Below are 22,389 nucleotides of genomic sequence, written 5' to 3'. Positions count from 1 at the left end.
CCATGAACTCCCTGCTAAAAAATACACCCCCTAAAGTCAAAGCGTTTGTACTACTTTATCTTGTCTGGTTTATGTTTATCCTGAGTCAAGTGCACTTCATGTGAATCTCTTTTATTAGCCAACCGCTTATTTTGGTCAGCGTTATGGGAGAGTCTGTAGCAGATGCTAGGACGTATACTGTAGGCCACAAAGCAAAGGAGAAACCTGCATGGGGTGCCAGTCCATCAACACTCCATGTGTTGTGATACTTATGTATCGTAATTAGTCTAACTGCATGTACTAGTCTAACTTGTGTTATGGAAGAAACCTCCATAACACAAGGATGACCCTGCAATCTCCACAACCACAGAGCAGAGGTAGATTTTGACCCCCAACTCTTGAGACTACAAGCCTGCAGTGAAGTATTGAGTCATATTGTGGTACAGTGTAATTTTGAGAGAACGGTTTAAATATAGGAACTATTTGGTAAACATAAAATATAACAGTAATAATTCTGTTTTTCCTTGCAGGACCTTTATAATGCCCACTCTGACTGAATATGTTCAATTCTTTGCCTCCTTTCACTTCGGTAAAAGTGTTGCAAATGAAGTTCAGCTACAGGCTCTTAGGTAGCATTGCTGTGTTTCAGTGAATGCATATTGTGTTGGGGTATTTGTAGAAGGAGGGCAGATGACATCCTTATCCGTCAGATCTCGGTTCTGAGAAGCAGCCAGTGTATCAGCGCCAGGACCTTGTCACTTGGAGGCTGTCGGCAGTAACGGGAGACCCCCTATCATCTTCTTTCAAAGTCCCTTCAGGATTTCTACTAGGGATGTGAACAAAACCTTTCCCACAATTGCTGAAGCTTCTTGGTTTAGCTTTGCCTACTATGTGCTGAAATTTTAACGAGGTTGTTACCATGAAGTGCACATTCGCATCTCATTATGCTATACCTATTACTTCATGACATCATCTTTTAAGTAGCTGTTTCATTCACTGTCACTGATTATTATTTATAGAAAATGATGACCCCACTATACTTTTCAAGTATAGTAAACATGCATTTTTAACTCTTTACTTTGGGGTTTGAAAATCAGTCTTCCTTTTCCTCAAAAATGAATACCTGCATATATATCACTGCATATTAGCATTGCACTCAGAAGGCTGATATGGAGTTGTCCTATTGTGGTGAAAATAAATAGCATAACTGTTATTGTTCATAAAGTAATATAAACACAGTTATAACTATTTATAAAAAGGCCTAACACATTATAGCCATGTTTATTATGCATTATGAATACTCTATGAAGCTGTTACGTATAATGCACTATAAATACCTTCATAATGCATTATAATGGTCAGTATAAGGCATTATGAAGGTATTTATAGTGCATTATATATGACAGCATTCATTATGCTCAATGCATAATGAACTTGGCTATAACGTTCTATGCCTTTTTATAAATATTTATAGCCAGTACTTTATGGATGCATTATAATGCATTATGAGGGTATGTCCAATGCAGTCATATGACTACTTCAGGGAAACCAAGTAACACTGTAACACTATAAACAAGTTTTCCAAGTAACAATATATTTATCTTAGTTTACTTAACTGTGTAACGGTACACTGTATATTGTCAAACCGTTCCAACTGTACACATATTACTATACACCTGTTGTTTTCCTATACACATGTATGTACTAGTGTGAATATAGAAAAAATGCATCTAAAAAACTGGGGTCATCTTATTTCTAAGGGCTAGAATTTAAATGTGTTTATACAACATCAGATGACATGCATGTTTTTTTTTTTGCACTGTGGGGGGGGGGGGGGGGTGTAACAAAGGAAACCCCATGATGACACGGGGAGAACATGCAAACCCTGCACACGGGGAGAACATGCAAACCCTGCACACGGGGAACCCTGGCAGCAACTCGAACCCGGGTCCCAGAAGTATGAGGAGACAGTGCTAACCACTGCACCACCATGCCACCCCTTAATATTTATACATAATTATAATAATTCCCAGGACAAAATCATTTAAATTGATTGCAAATAGTGATTTTTTTTAAAGAAATGTATTATTAAAATTTTTTTACTTTTATTTTATTCTGATTGGGCGGGCCCAATTCTCAATCCCATGCCCTCCCATAGATTCACCCCCAACACAAATTAAGAAGATACACAGGGCCAATCCATTTTATAGAAGACATAGACAACTGTCCAAGGCACCTCTTGAACAAAATGGATGAGGAACATTTGTATGCACATTAATACGAAGATTTTGGGATTGATGCAGGAATAACAGAAGTAAAACATACTCTGAAAAAGTTTGCATATTTACGAATGCTCCAGAGCAGGCAGTCAGTCAGTTTGAGCGTTTGGTGAAATGTCTGCTAATAAATACAGAAACATTCTTATTGTATCTGATAAACAACTAGCATTCATCAATTGTTTTATTGTTTTAAATGAATGACTTCGTTTCATTTATCAAGCTAGATAAGCTGCGATGTTTATATTCAGGTATTCTAGTTTTTCAGTTCAGATTTTGCTTGCAGCTAAATCTGTTTGTTAGAAATTTGACTGAGCTGTAAAAAAAAAAAGATTCCATTAATGTTATTTTTGTAGTTACCCGTGAAGTGTTTTGTTTTTATGTGGTGAAATCTGGGCAGATTTACGGTAAACTCTGTTACATGACTGGCCATAGTACACACAAATGCGTGATTTACATGGAATTGATGAAAAGTTCACTTACTTTTAGAAAGCAATTACTGGTGCTGTTAGCCAGCTTCTAAAACTGCAGCGGCCTTGGATTAATGTAATCTACTGTTATACGAATACATACTAATATTATCAATAAATGTACCTGGTATTTTTTACAGGGTTCAAACAGAGACGGGTGGTGTTTTATTCATTTATGCATAGAATTTGTATTAACGGCATAATACAGTACCAGAGGGAATTAGTAATGAAGGCCTGCCTCAAATAGAGGCCTGCTCAAATAAAGACCTGCTGCTTCTGTGACTTAGGTAAATAAAGTCCCCAGGTGCTGTTTCAGGAAATACGGCATATGTAATATCATTTTTAATTGTCTGGAAATTTTTGTCATGGGAGATTTTACATGTCGAAAATTCACCCACTTTTGCAAAAGTATTTGCGTAGTAGGTTGTTTGTTTAGTTAATAGTAAAAATCTTTTTGTTCTTTGTTTTAACTGACCCCTGCTTAAATCAAACCAGATCAAACCAGGTAAGAGCTAATGCTACTTTAAATTGCTTTCTTCATATTCTTAATGAGACAGACTTACAAGGCATCATATGGCATTTCCACGATTTTCTATCACTTGCAATAGATATCAGTGCCTTTTTCAGGAACATCGCATTTTTTGGTACAGCTTGGTTTTTCATGTATCACAAGGAAATCAAAAGCAATCAGTGCTGAACAACTCTGTTATTAGATTTTAATGAGATTCTAAGGAAACAGTATCTATTTTCATTGTTTACCTATTCAAGGTCATAGCCTTTCTAACAGTATACAGTGGACTAATAATAATAATAATAATAATGACGACAACAACAACAGCAAGTATTGTCATTATTATTCTTATTATTAACCTCCATAACTGAATGGCTATGCTTTTTATGAAATTATGCACCAGACTATTAAATTAAAAATTTATTTTAAATCATCATTTATTTAAAAAAAAAAACTTCATTAATGCAAATTTTTGCAGCAATGTCAGTCAAAGGACTTTAACTGATAATCTCCAAGGTACCTTTGCATCTTTAAGCACCATGGTGTTTGCCGGTCAGATGTAGGCTCTGGAGAGTGTTTCGAGGACAGTATCGGCTGTGCTGAGCTACTGGAATGGGACGTTTTCATTTTGTACCCGTTGTGAAGGAAGTTGTGCCTCAAGCAGGTTATACTGGAAATATTGATAGTGTTGGAAAAATGACAGGGAAAAGTAAAGACAGCAACAAGACTGACAGATTGGGAAGGGGTGGTAATGATAGTGTCAGCAGTTATGGAGAAGTCAACAGACAGGGAGGTAAAGTTGTATCTCACAGCAGGAACACAATGTCAGATTTAGCACTGCTCAGCTTTGGCTGATGCTCCGTACAGGACACTTCATGCAAGTAATGATCACGGCAAGGTAAACAGCCATCTTGCTATACACATGACAGTCATATGGGAAGAGGATGACCTGCGTAATGAACTGAGCAGGCCAGGGGTTTGTAAAAGCTGCAAATCACACTACAAATTCAGGTCAGCCAACTCTCATGCATCTGGCGTGACACTCATGCTTTCTCACAAGAAATCTTATGACAAATGTATGTAATTTCATTATTAAACTAAAATCAGCTTCATCAAAACCACTAGGGTAGTTTGCAAACCCTACAGACTATTTGCAAATTAATAAAACTGTTGCATGAATGTAAATGCGTGCGTGGACTTGCCTCGAATAGAAAATCTCATGCCAGCCAGCTGATCAGAGTCGTGACTGGTGGAAATGTGGCATATTTCAATAAGCATAGAGGTCCTTGGGTAAGCAGAGGATCACTTTCCCTAGGGAACATGTGCTATATATATAATAAATATTAGAGTTTCTCAATCATGGACTTGGCAGACAGCTCAGCTGGAATGAATACCAGCACACGTAGTGGTGCCCCAGGACAGGGTTTGAGCACCTTGCGATTATATAATTACCGAGGGTGTAATTATGTAAATACACTGTGACCCATCCAGACAGCACCATCCAGTGGTGCAGTATTCTGCGTATTATACTTGTAACCCATGGTTTACGGCAGGGGTGCCCAAACTTTCACTTGGCTTCAAAATATACCACCATGATTAAGTAGCTCATCAGAGAATTATTTTTCTATTTTTTTTTTTTTTTTGTAAAAGTAGCTCTTCCGTGGGCAGCCTGAGTTTGCTGCATCAGATTTTGGCATGACTAATGAAGTTATAAGATCTATTTCAATTAAATTTCTGCATAGAGTACAGATGGATGCCATGTAAGCATATAATTCACCGAATGTATGTATGCATGCTGTGGAAAATAACATTTTTCATAGTCCATTTGGAAAATATAGTGATATAAAAATAGTTACTACATTCGCCAAATTGACTATCAAAAACAGTTTTTTTTTTTTAAGTGATTTAAAATTAGCCCTGAGGTGGTGTGGTGACACAGTAGTTAGTGCTGTCGCCTCACACCTCTGGGACCAGCGGTCGAATCTCCACCACGGCTCCATGTATCCCCACGTTCTGAAAACACGCTAAGGTGAATTGGAGTTACCAAATTGCCCGTAGGTGTGCATGTGTGAGTGAATGGTGCATGAGTGTGCCCTGCCATGGGTTGGCACGTCATCCTGGATTGTTCCCTGCCTTGGGCCCATAGCTACTGGTATAGGACCTCAGAGACCCTGAGATAGACAGGAGGGTACAGAAAATGAATGGTTAGATAAAATTACCCAACACTATATTATACATTACAATTTGGTGGATTAAGGACAGTATATACTACACTTTTCTTTGTTTGGAGTTTATACTTCTCCTGTATTCACAATGTACAATACCTTAATACTAGTACACACAATTAGCACTCTATTGTTGACTTTACTTTTATGACCCAAAACTGTTCCTTTCAGCACAACCGCTCGGCGAATTTTATTGTCAAGATTTCAATATACCGGAATAGTAGCTTCTTAAAATACCGTTGAAATATTGTATGTAATGTCTGGATCATATGTAAAATTAGATACCACTGAAGCCTGCTACCATTCAACATTTTGTGTATCATCTTGTTTAGACAAGTTAGCTAAGACTGTAATGTATGACTGGACTACACATGCATTACATCAGTAAATTATTTTGGTATTTTATCACTGATCACAAGTTCTGGTCCTCGTAACGTAAAACGTAAATTAAGGGCAGTTTCAAGAAATGTCATTGAAAGATGAAGATATTAAGCTGCAATTTGAATAAAAGACAAAGTTTAAGGTAGGACAAGCCATCTCATTGGTAGGGTTACAAGTCATGAAAAGATGCAGACCTACAAGGATTTGGGGCTACACTGTTTGATATACTGTATATCAACATTATAGAACTTGCAGTTAATTATCTCTTCTGAAAGGATCTAATGCAGTTCCTAGAGTGTGGGAGGTTTGTTAGAAGGCGTCATGCATTAAATGTTCAGGGCGTGTTGCAGCCTGTTTACTGGTTTTCGAAGACTGCAGAATAGTTCATTACTGGCGTCTATATGGTAATGTAACGTGAATTCGGGAATATAATATCATGTTAACAGCAAATTATCAGAATGTTGTCTTTAAGATGAAATATATTTTTATACACAATCTGCATGGATAGTAAAATTTTGCACCTGAATATGTAGCTTCATTTACTCACTTGTAAGGGAAATCTCTAGGTTTTAGATACAATTTTAATCATTGTTATATTTTATTTTTCATTTTTATGTGGGTGTGATGAAGGCTACTGCATATGTATCAATGATGGATACATAAGTCTGCATATATCCAATATTTTGGGGTAAGCATGACATTATTTGGAACACATATTTAAATGATTTAAACTAATTTGAAGCATGCTTTGATTTATTGAACACTTTGACTAACTAATTGTCGCTGTATTATTTTACATTAGACCATAAGCAATAAATAACTAGTGTTGTTTAATCATTTTGATCTTTTGAGAATAATTTGAGAATGCGTGTTTTCCCACCTGTGAAACTATTTTTGTTGCTTGTGTTTCTCTGATTGTTTTTTATTTCTTTTATGTAATGTAGAGCAGAAGGTGATGGGTAATGCATAATGAGTTTTTACTTGAAACAAGAAAGCCCCCCGGTACGGAAGACTTCCTTCTTGGTTTTGTTTAGTTTCAGCAGGGCATGTCAATCAGGTACTCAGCCAAACAGGAAGTGATGTAAATAAATTGCAGAACTGGTCTGATAAGTTCAGGTGATCCAGGAAGCCACATATTCTAAGTGTATACAGTACCTAAGGAAGTTGCTGTGCTGTGTGAAGAGAGAAGAAAGTAATGCTAAGGGACTCATTATACTGCTGACTGTTGTCAGTGGTCTCCACGGAAAATATTAAGTGTGGGAGAAATGCAGGGATTCAATACAAATACAGAACTTCAAGGTAATAGTTTACATTAACACTCTTTGCTCCTTTTCCCTCCTGTAATAAATCTAATAGTTTTTGAATGGTAGAAGTTTGCTTCTGTGTAACCTGCTACTTCTTTACCTATTTGTGTTGCAAAGCACCTGAACTTTCTGAAAGAGTGTTTTTTTTCCATTAATGATATTCATTACATCAGAAAGAGAAGAAGTGAGCGAAGCACTCTTGTGTCTTTCGTGCCGTCTTTGTGCGCTAAGGTCATGTGCATTCCAAGGATAAACATGACAGGTGCTCGTCCCAACAAGACGGGAAGGTTCCTGTTTCTTTGTTATGTCGTGGAATACTATTCAAAATATAATAATGTAGTGAATTATGAAAGTAGGGCTCTTTTACCTTTTTAGGTTATTTTTTATTCATTGTTTTTTTCTGTTGAATACGTGGTTCCAGTTTATTCCTCAATATAAAATTACTAGAAATCCCTGCTTGCCCGATGCACCTGTTTTGGTAACACCGAAACTAAATATTTCGTTACAGAGGTCAAATAACACAGCAGTTGTTAGAGATACCCAGTGACTGTAAGCGGTTTTGGTAATTCAGCCACGGTGAAATGAAACTTTTCAGAAATCACGAATCATGGAAACAAAATCATGAAACAATTTATAAAAGAAAATGATTGTTGTATATGAACACATTGCTATGCGGGTGTGTCTGAGGTTTGCTGTTCTTTACACATTTGAGTTACTGGAGCAGTAGTGCAGTCATTCATCTACCTTAATGTCATCAGCACTGAAAGGGCTATGAGTCACCTTTAGTTAGTTAGTTAGTTTTAGGACAAAGGTCACCTTGTATATACTACTTTGATTGACAGAACACATTTCTATTCCTTCCCCTTTCTGTCCAGGAGGTCAGCGTTGCTCATTTGATTGGTTTCCACCTATGGCAAAAATGACCCAGCTGGTACTGTACCTATGCCAAGGGGGGAAAATTGGACTGTTTCATTTTTCATCTAGTTGTATGTGCATCTGTGTGTGTTAGCAGGTGGGAGTATGAAAGAGAGCAAAAAAAAAGGAATGTATGATCTGAATAAGGTAGTGCTTCTCTGCTAGGTGTAGAAAAAGCCAATTCTGTCAGTTATCTTTAATCACAGAAATATTGCAGTGCCATATTGAAGAGTTTCACTGATATGAATTTCAAAAGCCATTTATAAATATCAAGCATATTTAGTTAATTTTTTTCCACTATGTTAAATAAAACATAAAAAGCATACTCAATCATTTTTATTTGAAATTCAATCATAATGATTATTTTGGATAACCGAGCACAGGAATTCTTTCCTGTTTTCTAAAATGCTGCTGGATGTGTCCTGTTATGTGTTCTAACAATGTCATAATGTTATTGTGTATGAATAGATAAAGGCAACATTAAAGAATTTCCATGAATAAGCAAGACACCTAGTCTAGTCCATCACAGAGATATTCAGCAGAGTTGCATTTCCAAATTCCTTTTAAATCCTCTTTTCGGCTATAAAAGTTTGCATGGATTGATTATTATCCTTTACCAGGCAGTCTGTCATTTCAGACAGTACACCTTGAAACACTTGTGAGAATAGAGAAAAGAAAATGAAATTAATCATGATTCTAGTTATGCTAAAGTCAGGGTTAAGGGCTGTGCTCAAGGGCTCAACAGAGCAGGATTACAGCTGGAATTCAGGGGATTCAAGCCGGCAACCTTCCGATTGCCGTCACAGATCCCTAGCCTCCCCCCCTGTTTTAATGTACCTCATTATTAAATTCTAATACCGTAACAATCACAGTAGATCTTGTCTTGTATATGCCCTTAAAAGCTGTGTCATTAGTTTGAGTTATTTTACCATCCCTGTGCTTTAAATCAAACGTTTCATTCGCTATTCAATTGTCATGTCTTGCTACTTTTGTGAGATAATTTGAGACTGTTCCAGGCATAATTTGAACATGAAGTAGCTAATGCTGATTTATATTTATTTAACGTTCTGTATAGATTCAGGATTATAAGAATGCTGCTTGTCTTGCATTTTTACACTTGTGCAAGCATATACTGGAATGCAGGTGATTAGATATTTAGTTTTGTTTGTAAATGATATGACGTTGCATTTAGGGTAAATAACTGATATAGAGCTATCGTAGTTATTTACAACGATGAACTTTGCCTGTAGCTCAATAGCTGCTTTATTATGAATAATGTGTGGAGTTTTAGCAACGTACTCTTGTTTAGTCTGCGGGGGGAATATAAATATTGGCTCTTCATACTGGTGTAAACTTTTTTGATTACATACATAAAACATCAGATCTTGGAAAAAGATGGGTGCTACCTTGTTTTTCACAATTCAGTATTTATAGTTATAAAGAATGATTTCAACATATGAGTTTACCTTCCATATGTCTTCAGCGGACGCTGAGCGTTTTTCTGATACTATTATGTATTATGTATTATAGCTGGGGATGAATGCTTTTGTTGCACATGCTGTAATATTGCTGTACATGCTGAAGCAGATGAGCTGCTTCTGTATGCATCGCATGGTAGAATGCATATCACTGCTTCTTACCTGATTTGCCAGTTGCAGCAGCTGGGACTGCCTCAGGCAAAAGCAATATGAGGTCTCTGAGGTACAACCGCGCTTGAAGTATAATCTACGAATGACCTGCTGGGTCTCCGAAGCTCAAACTATATACAGACGTCTAGCGTTAAATGTGGGAAACGACCCGGCATGCATCTGTTTGCTGCTTTCATTACTGTCATTTCGAAGCTTGTTACGCATAAAGGTGAATGTCGAAAAGCACAACAGGTTTGCATGTGTTATAGCAATCATTCTCTTCTTCTTATAGCATATTATTGCCTCCTCATCTTTGGCACTATGTCAGAAAAATCTTCCATATTTTACAATAGTAATTTTAAGTTTAACATTAACTAAAGGATTTTCCTATGGAGAAATGGAAGATGCTATTCTGGGTTTTAATATTATTTGTATTATTTGATAGGCCTACTATTACTTAACACCTGTTACTTCCAATTAAGTAACTGTCCTCTTTAGATATTTCCCAGAGATTTGTGATATGAGTGAAAGTAGCACATGTGGCCCTTGCTTGTCATCAAATGTAATTTGACTATTGAATTTACCGATATGTTTTTGCATTTCTGTAAGATCATCATTATTTTTGCTCTAACTTAATCAGGTTTTGGGGTTAGTGCACAAGAGACTGACACAATTCACATCACTGTATTAGGGCTGAAACGATTCATCCAGTAACCAGAAGAACTCGATTACAAAACAATCCTCGATGCAATGTTTTTGCTTCATTTAATCCACGGGACTATGTACTGATCAGTGATCAGCGTGTTTCACACGAAGGATTATTACTGTCGCACAGTGTGCTTACGCTGCATTATGTGTAGCAGAGCGGTAGAAAAAAGAAGGGTCCAACTGCAGGTGCTTGTAGAGTGGAGCTCCACCAGAAATACGTCACCTCCACAGGAAACACGTGATCTCAACTCTGAGATACAGCGAATAAACCCTAACCTTCACTTTAACCCTAACCAGAGCTCCACTTTACCTCCATAAAGATCAAGTGTTTCTAGTGGAGGTGACGTATTTCAGGTGGAGCTCCACTCTACAGGCATCTGCAGCTAGACCCTCTTGGAAAAAAGGCTGAGGAATTTCCGGCAATCTTCTGGGTCATGGGGAATAGTTCCAAACGTTGGACACTGAATCGCGTTCATTTCCATTTCTTACCAAGCACTTTGGGCGGTGTGTTAATAAAATAAATGTTTTTTTTTTAAATCTGTTAATACATTAGATGTCGACAATATACTAAATGTTATTTTAGAGTTAGTTGTTAATGTTTATAATATTTAATAGATATGACCGACGGTAGCTGAATTAGCAGCTGTCGTGGCCAACGTTCTCATTTCACAAATGAGTTTGTCAGTTGATGTAACGTTACATATTAAGTTGTTCTGGTTACCAGTGGCTTCATGATTACTTATAGCTGCACTGCTACCATGTTAATACATCTGATAAATATCAGTTTACAGCTCTTCTCAGGTCACATGGTTCAGTGTGAATTTACTACCAAATTTATGACAATATAGCTTAATTTATTTGCCAAAAAATATCGCATTGTGGTAAAAAGTGCTTTTTAGGTGCTGCATTTGTAAACAATGCTCTAACAAACAGGGTTCCCCCCCCCCCCACATTATTTTGTCTCCCTCGTGCTGAATTATTTAGAATATCATTGACATAAAATAAAAACCTCTGTTTGTCTATATTGACCTGTAATTTTTTGTACACTTTTATTACCACCAGTCCCACTCTTTGTCACTGAAGTGCAAGGTGTGAATGGGACATTACATATAGTGGTACTTTTTTGCGATGTTTGCCCAATTCAGCCAATTTAGCTTGTTTTGTGCATAAAGAATGACAATGGATTGTGATTACTGTACACTTTTGAGTGGTGGGTGGTTTCTATACAAGTAAACAAACCGGAAGGCATATTTTGCCTAGCAGCCTTTATGAAAAATTATACAGTGTTATTTTTTTGTACTTTATTTTGATTAGAAATTGGCTCAAACTTGTTTGAAAGTCTGACATTTCTATGTTAATTTTTTCAAATGATCTTTTTCTCCTTAGAAATAAAAGAATTAGGTTTTAGCATGTTCCATGTGAAAACAGCAGCTTATGGCTTGCCTGAGGACCAGTGCTTGAGATGTAAAAAGTTACATTTGTTCAGAAACTGTTCATGATGCTTGGAGAAGACATATTCAATAAAAGACTAGACAGTTGTGGTTATTTGTGGCTTGACTTTTAAATATAGCCTATATATGCTGGGTCACTAAAGATCTGAAGTATGTAATGGTGTTTCTTGGAAGTCCCATGTACACAAGAGTTAACATGTTTTCTTGAAAAAAAAAAATTAAAACAAATATGGATATAAATGCACTAAAAGGGATTCAGAAACACACGAGTCTCTGCATGGAAACAGCTGACCTAATTATGTTACAATACCAGTCAAAGTAACAGCAAATAAAACTCTGGTTGTGTTTTTTAGAGACTCCATGTGCAATACTGCTGTGTTACCTTATTTTTAAGGACATATACAGTACATGGGATAAATAACAGTTCACTTCAAAATAATATAAACGTTTATTTTTTTCCACTGAATCTGAGGGGGCAGTGTTTGCTGTATGCTGTAGCAGAAAGGAAGATGATTTAACCGAATGCAAGTCTTTCAGCTGTTAATTTAAGTAGCTTCAGGAGAACTTGCAGTCAGGATGGGATGGCAGCAGCTCGGGGGGGTTGGGACTGCCGGGCTGGCCCCCCAAGCCAGCTTGTCATCCTCATCTTCATCAGAGCTACTTCAGATAAGTTGATCTGATAACCAACTAAGTTATTCATATTCATCTCATTTTCCCACCACTTCTCCTCCTCAGGGTAACGGCCAGAGCGTGCCTTGTTATTATTATTATTATTATGATGTATGTTCATACCACAATCACAAACTCACAAAGTGTGTTAATAAGATCTGCAGCTATATAACATGCAATCTTACCTGCTTCTGCAGTTCCATTACAGAATGGTTCATAGTCTTTAGCCTCTACATGCCTGCTAGTCTCCTGCTTCCTCTGATTTCTCAGAAGTGGAAACTGACAAACCCATATTTCTAAATATGGCTGGGCTTGTACTCCGCGAACATAATGGGCGCATTGCCTGAAAAATGTGTATGACTCTGACTCTGAAAAAAGTTTTTTTTTCTTTTTTTTTTTAAATGAAAAGTAGCCCTTAAAAATCTGAGAAGGGGGACTTATCTTACCCAAACACCTGTGCCTGTTCTGCTTTAGTATTCTGTGGATTGTGCTTCATAAATATGTGACATGGCTGTATGTAATGTTTTTATAGCAGTCGCTGACTTTAGATATCAACAGCTTGGCAGGGCATATTTCCTTTCTTTATTCTTTTGAATTTTTGTCAAGATTAGCTATTATCTGCTGTAATGTTATTTGAAAATGCTTTTCTATCCAAAATGTTATATCAAGCACTGCATTTTAAGACCCTTTTTAATACAGCAGCTATCACGCAGAGAATCGTAAAGACTTCGTAATTTTGCTTTCTGTACTTAAACGTTCTCTTTCTGAATATCAATATAGTGGTCATTTACATAAACCAAAACGTTTTATTCTGTGGTTTTATATATATATGTATATATATAATATATATATTCTTTGCAACCGAATATGTCAAATACTTTGAGAATTTATGATGTAGTGACGATGTATAATTTGTTTTTGCAGTATACCATATTCAGTACCTTTCTTTAAATGCAGACAAGTGAAATATTTCTTTTGCTTATTTATTTGTTCAAATGGGTTATGGATAAGGAAAAAGTTTGTGGTAGTTACCAAATGCAATATGATTCTTGAATGAAAACCACGGTCACTGATCTGCATCTCGTGTTGAACAAACCTTGACATTGAGGCCCTGTTTACACTTGGTTCCTAAATGCAACTATGGCAATTTGATCAGCACTAAATACAAGTATAAATGATCACTAAGATGCATTGTGATCTGATCACGCAAACCACTTGCTGAGGTGGTTTGGGATGCATTTAACCACATGTGTTTTGTAGTGTAAATGATCCCCGACAAGGACTAACGTTGCAATAACTGTGAGCTGGGTCATTTGACCTAATAGTGGACCTCCTTTTGTAGTACTTTAACTGTACTTTAACTCTTTATCATATATATTTATGTTATTTGTGTGTTCACCGCATTTTTAAATATATGTATTTGTGTCAAGTGGGAACGGATTCCAGTCATATTTGCAGTGGTGCGAGATGCGATTATTAGGAGTGAATGATCACTAATCCCTGTATTCACTACAGGATCTACCCTACTTGGGGCCAAAATCTCTTATGCCATTTTGCTTCATTCCAGCTGGACCGTGACACCCTGCTTAGAGAGAAAGAGGATTAACATTTACAATCTCCGCGATTGACCGGCAAATGCACTATAGTGCACTATAGTGTACAGAGAGAGATGGGTTTGTGAGCCGTAGAGGCCGCAGGCAGACAGATGCATGCTCGCATGCCTCAGTATTTCTGAGGCGCGTGTTCCTGCTCACCAGACTGGCCTCCACTAAGCCATGCAGATCAGAGAGTCCATACTCACCGAAGCAGAACGCAAACATCTCCTCATGTTATGGGGTTGCAGATAGTCTCCTTGTCACCACTTGGCACTGCCACTATGGCAATAGAGCCCCATAAATAGGCTGGATACTCTAAGATAGATGGATGTAGTCTCAAAGCACCATTCCTTTTATACTTATATTTTGCCTTTATTTCCCATTGTACTATCCTTCACTTTGTAACCCAGTGGATACAATACATTTTGGTACGTCTTATAGCTTGGCCAGGCTTAACAATAGACCTGATGTGCATTTTATTCATGTTATTCACCAGAGTTTCCAAAGGGGGGGGGGTGCCCCTCTGACAGATCACTGATAGGCAGATTGTCGAGCTCCCAACTGAACTTAGCCATTATAAGAAGGACATGAATGGCAACCTTTTAGGCCCCTATGGTTTCATAATAATAATTCATGGAGACTGTATATATATTGTGGTTGGCTTTGTAAAAGAAAATAAGACGTCCGACTGCTTTTATTTTATTCCGGCTACTTCTATTTTATTACTTTTCCTCCCTGCAAGGTACAAAGTCATAGAAGTATTATTCCATGAGAAACTGAATCACAAAGAGTGGGATTCCTATAACATAACTTATTTTATTCCAACACTTATTTTTATCATTTTTTTTCTATTTACATTGTTTACATTCTTCACGCTCCTTTTATATTCTCTATTTGCTCATTTATATTTTAGTTTTTGTTTTTTGTTTATATTCTGTCTATTTTCTATTCGTTCATCTTTTTTTTCTGCATTTGCATCTTTCCTGACTTTTTCGTTCTTACAGTACACCAGCAAGGGTAGTCTCCCGGTTTCCTTGTACCTTTACAGTGACAATAAAGGCATTCATTCATTTATATGCACATTGATATGGGTGTTGGACAAAATAATGGAAACAGAATCATATATTAATATGGCGTCAAGGACTTAATAAGGAGTAGGGCCATACAGTTCCTTTAAAACAGCTCCAACCCTTCACACAGTCCTGAATTGTGTGTAGTGGGATATTGGGCCATTCCTCAAGAAGAGAAGCCTCTACTTCTTTGTGGGATAAAAGAGGTATAAATCTATTTAACACTCTCTCCGCTCCAGAACTTCCCATAAAGATTCAATGATGATTCGATTTGGTGGCTGGGGAGGCTATGGAAGGCGTTTGACTCCATCGCGGTGTTTATGTAACCACTTGTGAATTTGTTTAGTAGTTTGTTGGGGGTACACTATCATCTTGGAATATGGGGAAATCATGAGGGAACAGTGTTTATACCATATGCTACACATGGGCTCGTAAAACGGCTTCATGTTCCTTGCCTGTTGTACAGCTATGGGAGAGGAATATTGGTACTTAATGGCTCCCACGTGATGTCTGCCTGTTCTGTTACATATTCGTTCTTGTGGGTTGAAGGTATCCTTTAACTCACTCCTATGTAAACCCATCCAGATGTTGAAATTAAGGAGAAGGATGACTCGTCAAACCACGTTACTGTTTTTCATTGCTCAGCAGTCTAGATTTTCTGTTCATCGGGTTTGCATTTCAGTGCGTTGGCCTTGGATGCAGACAGATGAAGGTTGTTCCATAAATCCCGTCTTTGTGAAGCTCCTGATGTACAGTTTTTGTAGGGACTAGGTCACAGAGGTGCCGATTCACTTCTGTGGTAACATTTAAGCCAGCTCTTTGTAATTTTGCGGTATTTTGGTAATTGTCTTGTTATGTATTGGTCTGTCTCTGTCAACAAACTTTGACCACTGTCTCTCTTTGTTGATGCAGTTATTCTATATTTGACATGTCATAATTTTTGATACGGTTCCCCTTGACATATTTAGCGGTTTTTGTCATTTACGCACCTGCAATTGAAGGAAACTCTTTCGCCAATTCGGAACCCCTTTTAATTTCCTTGTGTTGCCATGAAAACTCACATGTTGAATTACTGGGCCTTTTTTTGCTTTTGCTCACACATACTGCTAAACATCATTTAAACCAGGGGTAGGGAACCTAATCCACGGAGAGCTGGTGTGGGTTTTTGGGACGGCCTCTCAATCAGCCAATAACAGTGGATTCCAAGGACTGGAGTTGAGAATCGCTGCTTTATTATTGGCTGATTGAAAGGTCATCCCAAAAACCCGCACCGGCTCTCCATGGATCAGGTTCCCTACCCCTGGTTTAAACGAATCAGAAACTCAATCATTTAAACTCAGAATCACTTTATTCACCAAGTATGCTGGCTATATTAGGATTTTTGTCTGGGTATTAAAATGTGCAAAGCACAGAACCTAGATGTAGAACATCCAAGAAGTTGCATAAAATATACATGTAGAGTGCAGCTGCATGGAAGGTACAATAATGCTATAAGGTAGTGTGGGGGTGGGGGGGGACTGGAGATGTAGACACTTATACTGCTAAAAATTAAAGTGCACTGTGGCAGTAGGATACGACTAATGCTGATGCAGGCATTAGCTGATTTTAAGAGATACTGCCTTAAGGAAGAGCAGGGCTCATCTTAGTAGCAGTGTTGCTAACTTTAGTTCAAATTTATTTGCTTGTTATGTTTCCATGTGGTATATATGCACATATTAAATATATATACAAGAGTATATAACCAATCAGTTATTATTATTTTGTTAATACAAATAGAATATTCCTTTCATGATACATTATATCGTTATATTGTATACGATATGTTTACGTTTCGGTATTTGCACTTTGTTTCTTATTGTGACTTATATGTTTGCAGTTTATATACTCCCTGTTGCAGATAGAAGAATTTACCCCCTGGGATCATAAGTTTCTTTTACTTTATACGCTGTGTATTCACGTGTTCATTAATGCATTTGATTTAGTACAGCTAGGAGAAGATTCAGTAAGTAGGACCTCACATCTGTTTCCTTGCAAGCAGTTTATGTTTCTGCTTCTGTGACCTTTCCAGCTCTCCACTTGTAATTAGATGGTATGATATATGTTATGCTGCTCATACTGATCGTACTGATACCACTAATCCTGAATTTACAACCTTGTCAGGCACTGTATGGCAGAGACATATTCTCCCATGATTCTCAGCAGAGCTGAAATTTTCTTGGAAAAGTGCTTTGCAAATCCTCTGATGGTCCAAATTTGATGTGTGGTTAGTTAGCAGATGTTGCACTCTGGTTAGCATGTCTCCAAATGGAACAGGTGTTGAACTGGAAGGGATCAGGTTAAAGACATTACTTTGAAAACCCCAGGTACTGGAGGAAATAGAGAAGGAGTATTTTATGCAAAGTGACAATGCACATGGACTGTGGCATCTGTTTGGCAGGTAGAACCAATGGGGCCTTGTTTATCAGAATGTTATATACACACACACATTCATACACACACAAAGTATATTATATATATATTATTAAAACAATGGTATTGAATGCAGATGTGCAAACTGCTAGGTTGTACTTATTTTCATTGTTTAACATGGGCCTTTGTAATTAAGAAGATTTCATTTGTTGAATCTTGCGTTATTGCCAACAAACAAATCAGACAATATCATATATGTACCTACTGTAGATGCATCCTTAGCTTTGTTAATTAACTCAGACTGGGAGCCGCCATTCAAGCTTGACTGCACTCGTACATAAAGTGCATAAACAAGCAGAGGCTTCAGGACAAGTTAAATCCTGCTTTGTCTTAACTTTAATTAGTGCATGTATGCATTTGCAGAGCCACATCAATTAAGCCTGTGGATTCCTTTATTGTTTTAACTATGTTAAAGCCTAAGAAACACCATTTCAGTGAAGACGATTTATCAAGAGCATGAGGAATTCTTAACTATGAATATTTCTATAGAATCTTCTTTTTATTGCCTGTTCTGCTCTTTTTGTCTTATATAATTATGTTCACATTGTGTAAGTTGGCTGATCCTTCTGCTTAAATTTGTTTGTTTTTTTTTTTTTTTTTTTTTTTTAGAATTTAGAATTTTTTTTCATTTTGAACGAGGAGTGTTGAGTGTCCTGTGGGGATCTGTGTAAGCGTGACACTGCCAGCGGTCGCGCTTGTAAGCAGTTCCGCACACATTTTGCATTTACAATAAGCCGTTGATAGTGATTAAAGTGGGGCAGTGTAGCTTGTGATATGCCCTGGGAAGGCATTAATCTTTTGGGTTCCTGCCCTTTCTGTAAAGAGCCATGATCAAAGCAGTGTGGCAGCACTCAAGGACAGTGGAGGACTTTCGGGGGGGTTGGGGGGGGGGGGGTTATGAGGCAGGTACACCAGATGGAAAGTTCAGGCCTGCTTGTTTCACAGAAATGTCAGAACTGTAAAGAAGGTTTTATAAACCATCAATCATACATGGCTTCAGCTCCAGAAATAGTTTGGAGAGTGTGGAAATTAGACCTCTCTGGTGAACTGTGGCAGTAATTACTACTGCCTAGCTTAGGTGACTCCTTTTTAGGCATCTCAAGGACTGGTGAAGCTTTTTTCAAAGTACCGTCAAGCTGGGACTGCGGAAGACAGGTGTGTGACAGCGTTGCAGTGATGGGAATAGCTGCCACATTTCAAGGCTGCATCTGAGGTGCCCGAGGTGTGAAACGGACAGTGGCGTGAAAGTATACACGTGTATGTTCAGCTGAATCCTCAGCCACGTCAGTCATTTAATATGTACTTTCTAAAATCTTAAAAATTGTACAGGTTCTTATTGTTCCATGTTTCTAAAATGACAATTTGCCACTGCGTAAATCTAGGGAAAACCCATAGGGAACACTGCTCCATTCTGATTGGGTGAATGAATTTATTGCTTGAGTTTTATTTATTTCTTCTTGGTATGAAATTTTATATGACATGTAAAGTGCTCTCCAAGGCTACGTTTACCGACAAAATATTTTACATTGACAATGCAAAACTGTAATGCTATCATGCTTTATTGGAACAATGCGCTTAGGGTGATTGAGAAGGATCTTCCCAGAAAGTTATTTATGAGATGACAATTACATTCTGTGCCATTTTATTCAATATTTAGTGTGAGAGTGTGAGAGAACGTGGTCTGTATAATGTTTTTAGTTTTCTTTAAAAGCGCTCCCCAAATATAAAAAAATTCAATAACATTAGGAATTCATTGATAATTATGTCTTTTACTGTGTTGTACACAGAATTATATAGTACTTTTCTGTCACCTGCATCATATTTACCTTTCAGCATGATATAATTCCTAGGAAGCATTTAGAATAATTTGGATTAGTGTTTCATAACATCTGGGGTTTATGAGAAACCTGAAAAGTATCTGGAAGGTACCGTAATGAAAAAAAATATATAATAAGCACAGCATACAGAGGCTAATCACAAAATCATTTGGCAGACTTTGACAAGGATGGGATTTTGTCTCAAAATCATTTACCTCTTTTGTGCTTCGAAATGGAAAACAGGCTTTTGTCAAAGAAGTTCATAACTAATCTACAAAGGTTTCATACCAGCATTTTCTGATTTTATACCTATTTTTTTTAAGTAAGTTTTTATTTGCAGGTGTTTATACTGTATTGTAGTAAATACATTTTTTCAGGCATTTATCATTTTTTTTCTGTGTCTGTGAGTCTGATTCTGCTTGTCTACATGCTTGTAATTCTGCAGTGCAGGTGTCAGTAATGTAATCTGTCACTGAACCTCGACTGTCTTGCTGCTAATCACTCAGGATATCTGACATCTCTTATTGCCTTAATATGTATCCACAATATATTATTTGTAACTGTCCTTGGTTCTGTAGACTTCCACTGAAAACACAATAAGCATAAAATGATAAACAAAACCATCTTTTGTTCACGTGGGCTGTGATCTTTGCAGTATTATGTTTTTTTTCATAATTCTCAAGGTCAAGTGACTTAGAATCTTATTCTCATTCTTTCATTCCATTTGGTGCAATTGTAATGTGCCTATTTTTGCTTTTAAATTATATATCACCCTTCAGCAGGAGAATGACTCCTTTTTTATCTGCAAATACTAATGGGGAAATGGGTAGAGAGAATGATTTTGTTTTGTCGCTGGTCCTTGCACTTCTCTTCTGTACCACAGGGGACATAAAAGTGCCACAGTGTGACTTTAGATTAATTCAGGCTCTGTTGCCAAGGGGGTTGATTCCTGAATTTGGGTATTTTTATGGTCTCTTAAGATCAAAACAGCCTCAGAACAGCTATAATGTAACTAGAAAGACCAGTTTAAAGGCTCATAGTCACAGTGAACTGTGGAGGGAAAAAAAAAACCGATGAACACTTTTTACTGTATGTGATTCTGTGAATTTTGCTTAATGAGAAAATGAGGACTGTTTTTACAACGAATGAACAAAACAGTGTTTATACTTGCTGTCTCATAGCATTAATGGAATTGTCTGCGTGCCATTTTCAATGCCATAACAGTGCAGTATATTGGACCTTAAATGCATATGATCATCTATTGAGATTCACTAGAACGTGTGATGGCTGGTGAATCTGCCCTTTTTGGAGGCGGGGGGGTGGGGTGTTCTGAACAATTATGTGTGTGCACAGATGATATGGACTATTTACCAACCTGTACGATTGTTACCAAAAAAATAACAATTAAAATATACCAGTGTCATATTTGGAAAAACAAAGCAGTGGTGGGCAGTGGTGGCTTAATGGTTGGGTAAGCGCACTTGTAATTGAAAGATTGTAGATTTGAATCCCTGACCAGCGAGGCACCACTAAGGTACCCTGAGCAAGGCACTGCTCCCTGGGTGCTGAATTAGCCGCTCTCTGCTATGTCACGATGTCACATATGGGTTAAATGCAGAGGACATGTTTCAATGTTCTGCACCGTGTGCTGTGGTGTGTCAGCAATGACCACTGATCACTAAATTCTAAATTCATTTGCAGTTTGACCATGTCAGCTGTCTGCAAAGTGAAATTAAATTAGTGCACTATTGCACTATTAAAAAAATTGTGCAATAGTATTGCACTATTAAAAAAAAAAAGTTTGTGGTGAGTTTATGTTGGTGATACAAATTGGATGGAACTGTTTGCAGAAAAATGCCAAATACTGTTACTGAATTAAAGCTACCATTTCCTGCTGAAACTAAGCCATTTGTGCTCTGCTAGTGTGGAAAACCTGTGTGTTTTACTCAGCTTAGACGTTTCTGTATCAGCTGACCCACTTGGCAAACCCATCCCCATATTTCAGATGCATTTTATATGCTGCGAGAAATATCAGAAATTTCTAAATATCAGAGCCTCAAAAGGATTGGTTTTGTATTCATTATCCTCTTTGGACATGTATGAGACCTCTCCACTTCATGAAAATTATTGCCGAAAAGCATCTCCAAATGTCTGTAAGCCTTGCCATTTTCCAGAAGGGTGGCCTAGAACTTTCCATCTCTGAAGAAGCCTGGGCATTTTAGAGCTCGGTAATGAAAAGTCCCTGCAGTAATAGGCCATAATTAGTGTCTGTCACTGTGTATATAATATACAGTAAATCCTGTGAATTTTGAAGGCCATTTGCGCATTTGTAGGGACATTCCAGAAGGCAATGTGCCATTGAACGGTTGCAGTGTTTAGTTACATTAACAGATGTTGATAATATATGTTTCTGTGTGTAAAAAACATATATTAGAAAATGTATTTTAGATTATAAAGTAATAATGCTTCTATCTATCTATCTATCTATCTATCTATCTATCTATCTATCTATCTATCTATCTATCTATCTATCTATCTATCTATCTATCTATCTATCTATCTTTGTGCATGTCTATGACATCCCTATATTTGCTGATAGACCTTAGTTCACTCTTACCAAATACCTACCTACCATGACTGCCTATCCAGTACAAGGTCACAGTAAAGCTGTATTACATCCCTGGAAACACTGGTCACACTGGCAGGGGATCCCAGCCCATCTAAGGCACACAGTAATACAGAATCACGCACGCACACACACACAAAGGTTTTTTTATATCTTTCTGGCGATGCTCCATTCATTTCTATGGGGAACACTCTAATCCCAGTATGACGACCTTAACCCCTACCCAGCCCTAACCTTAACCATAAGTAACCAAACATTCAAGATTTTTGGGATTTTTAGCGTTTTGATTTCATTG

The 22,389-nt window shown here is 37.4% G+C and overlaps 1 protein-coding gene across 4 annotated transcripts in view; it reads left to right on the top strand.

Moving 5' to 3' along the window:
- The window catches only part of LOC125708416 (inactive N-acetylated-alpha-linked acidic dipeptidase-like protein 2), a 210,567-nt gene that overhangs the window by 44,855 nt on the left and 143,323 nt on the right, over positions 1-22,389 (top strand). For 2 of the 4 annotated variants that reach the window (XM_048975925.1, XM_048975922.1), the window contains exon 1: positions 6,956-7,141. The exons of 1 other annotated variant lie outside the window; for it this stretch is intronic. In XM_048975925.1, the coding sequence (XP_048831882.1) occupies positions 7,108-7,141 (34 nt within the window). In that variant the 5' untranslated portion in view covers positions 6,956-7,107. Of the gene's footprint in view, positions 1-6,495; positions 6,531-6,955; positions 7,142-22,389 lie in introns of those variants that run through there. One more of the 4 variants, XM_048975924.1, reaches the window with a different exon arrangement.

The sequence above is a fragment of the Brienomyrus brachyistius genome, chromosome 15, assembly GCF_023856365.1.
Source record: "Brienomyrus brachyistius isolate T26 chromosome 15, BBRACH_0.4, whole genome shotgun sequence".
In the NCBI taxonomy this organism is placed as follows: Eukaryota; Metazoa; Chordata; class Actinopteri; order Osteoglossiformes; family Mormyridae; genus Brienomyrus; species Brienomyrus brachyistius.
This window is presented reverse-complemented; position numbering and strand designations above follow the sequence as displayed.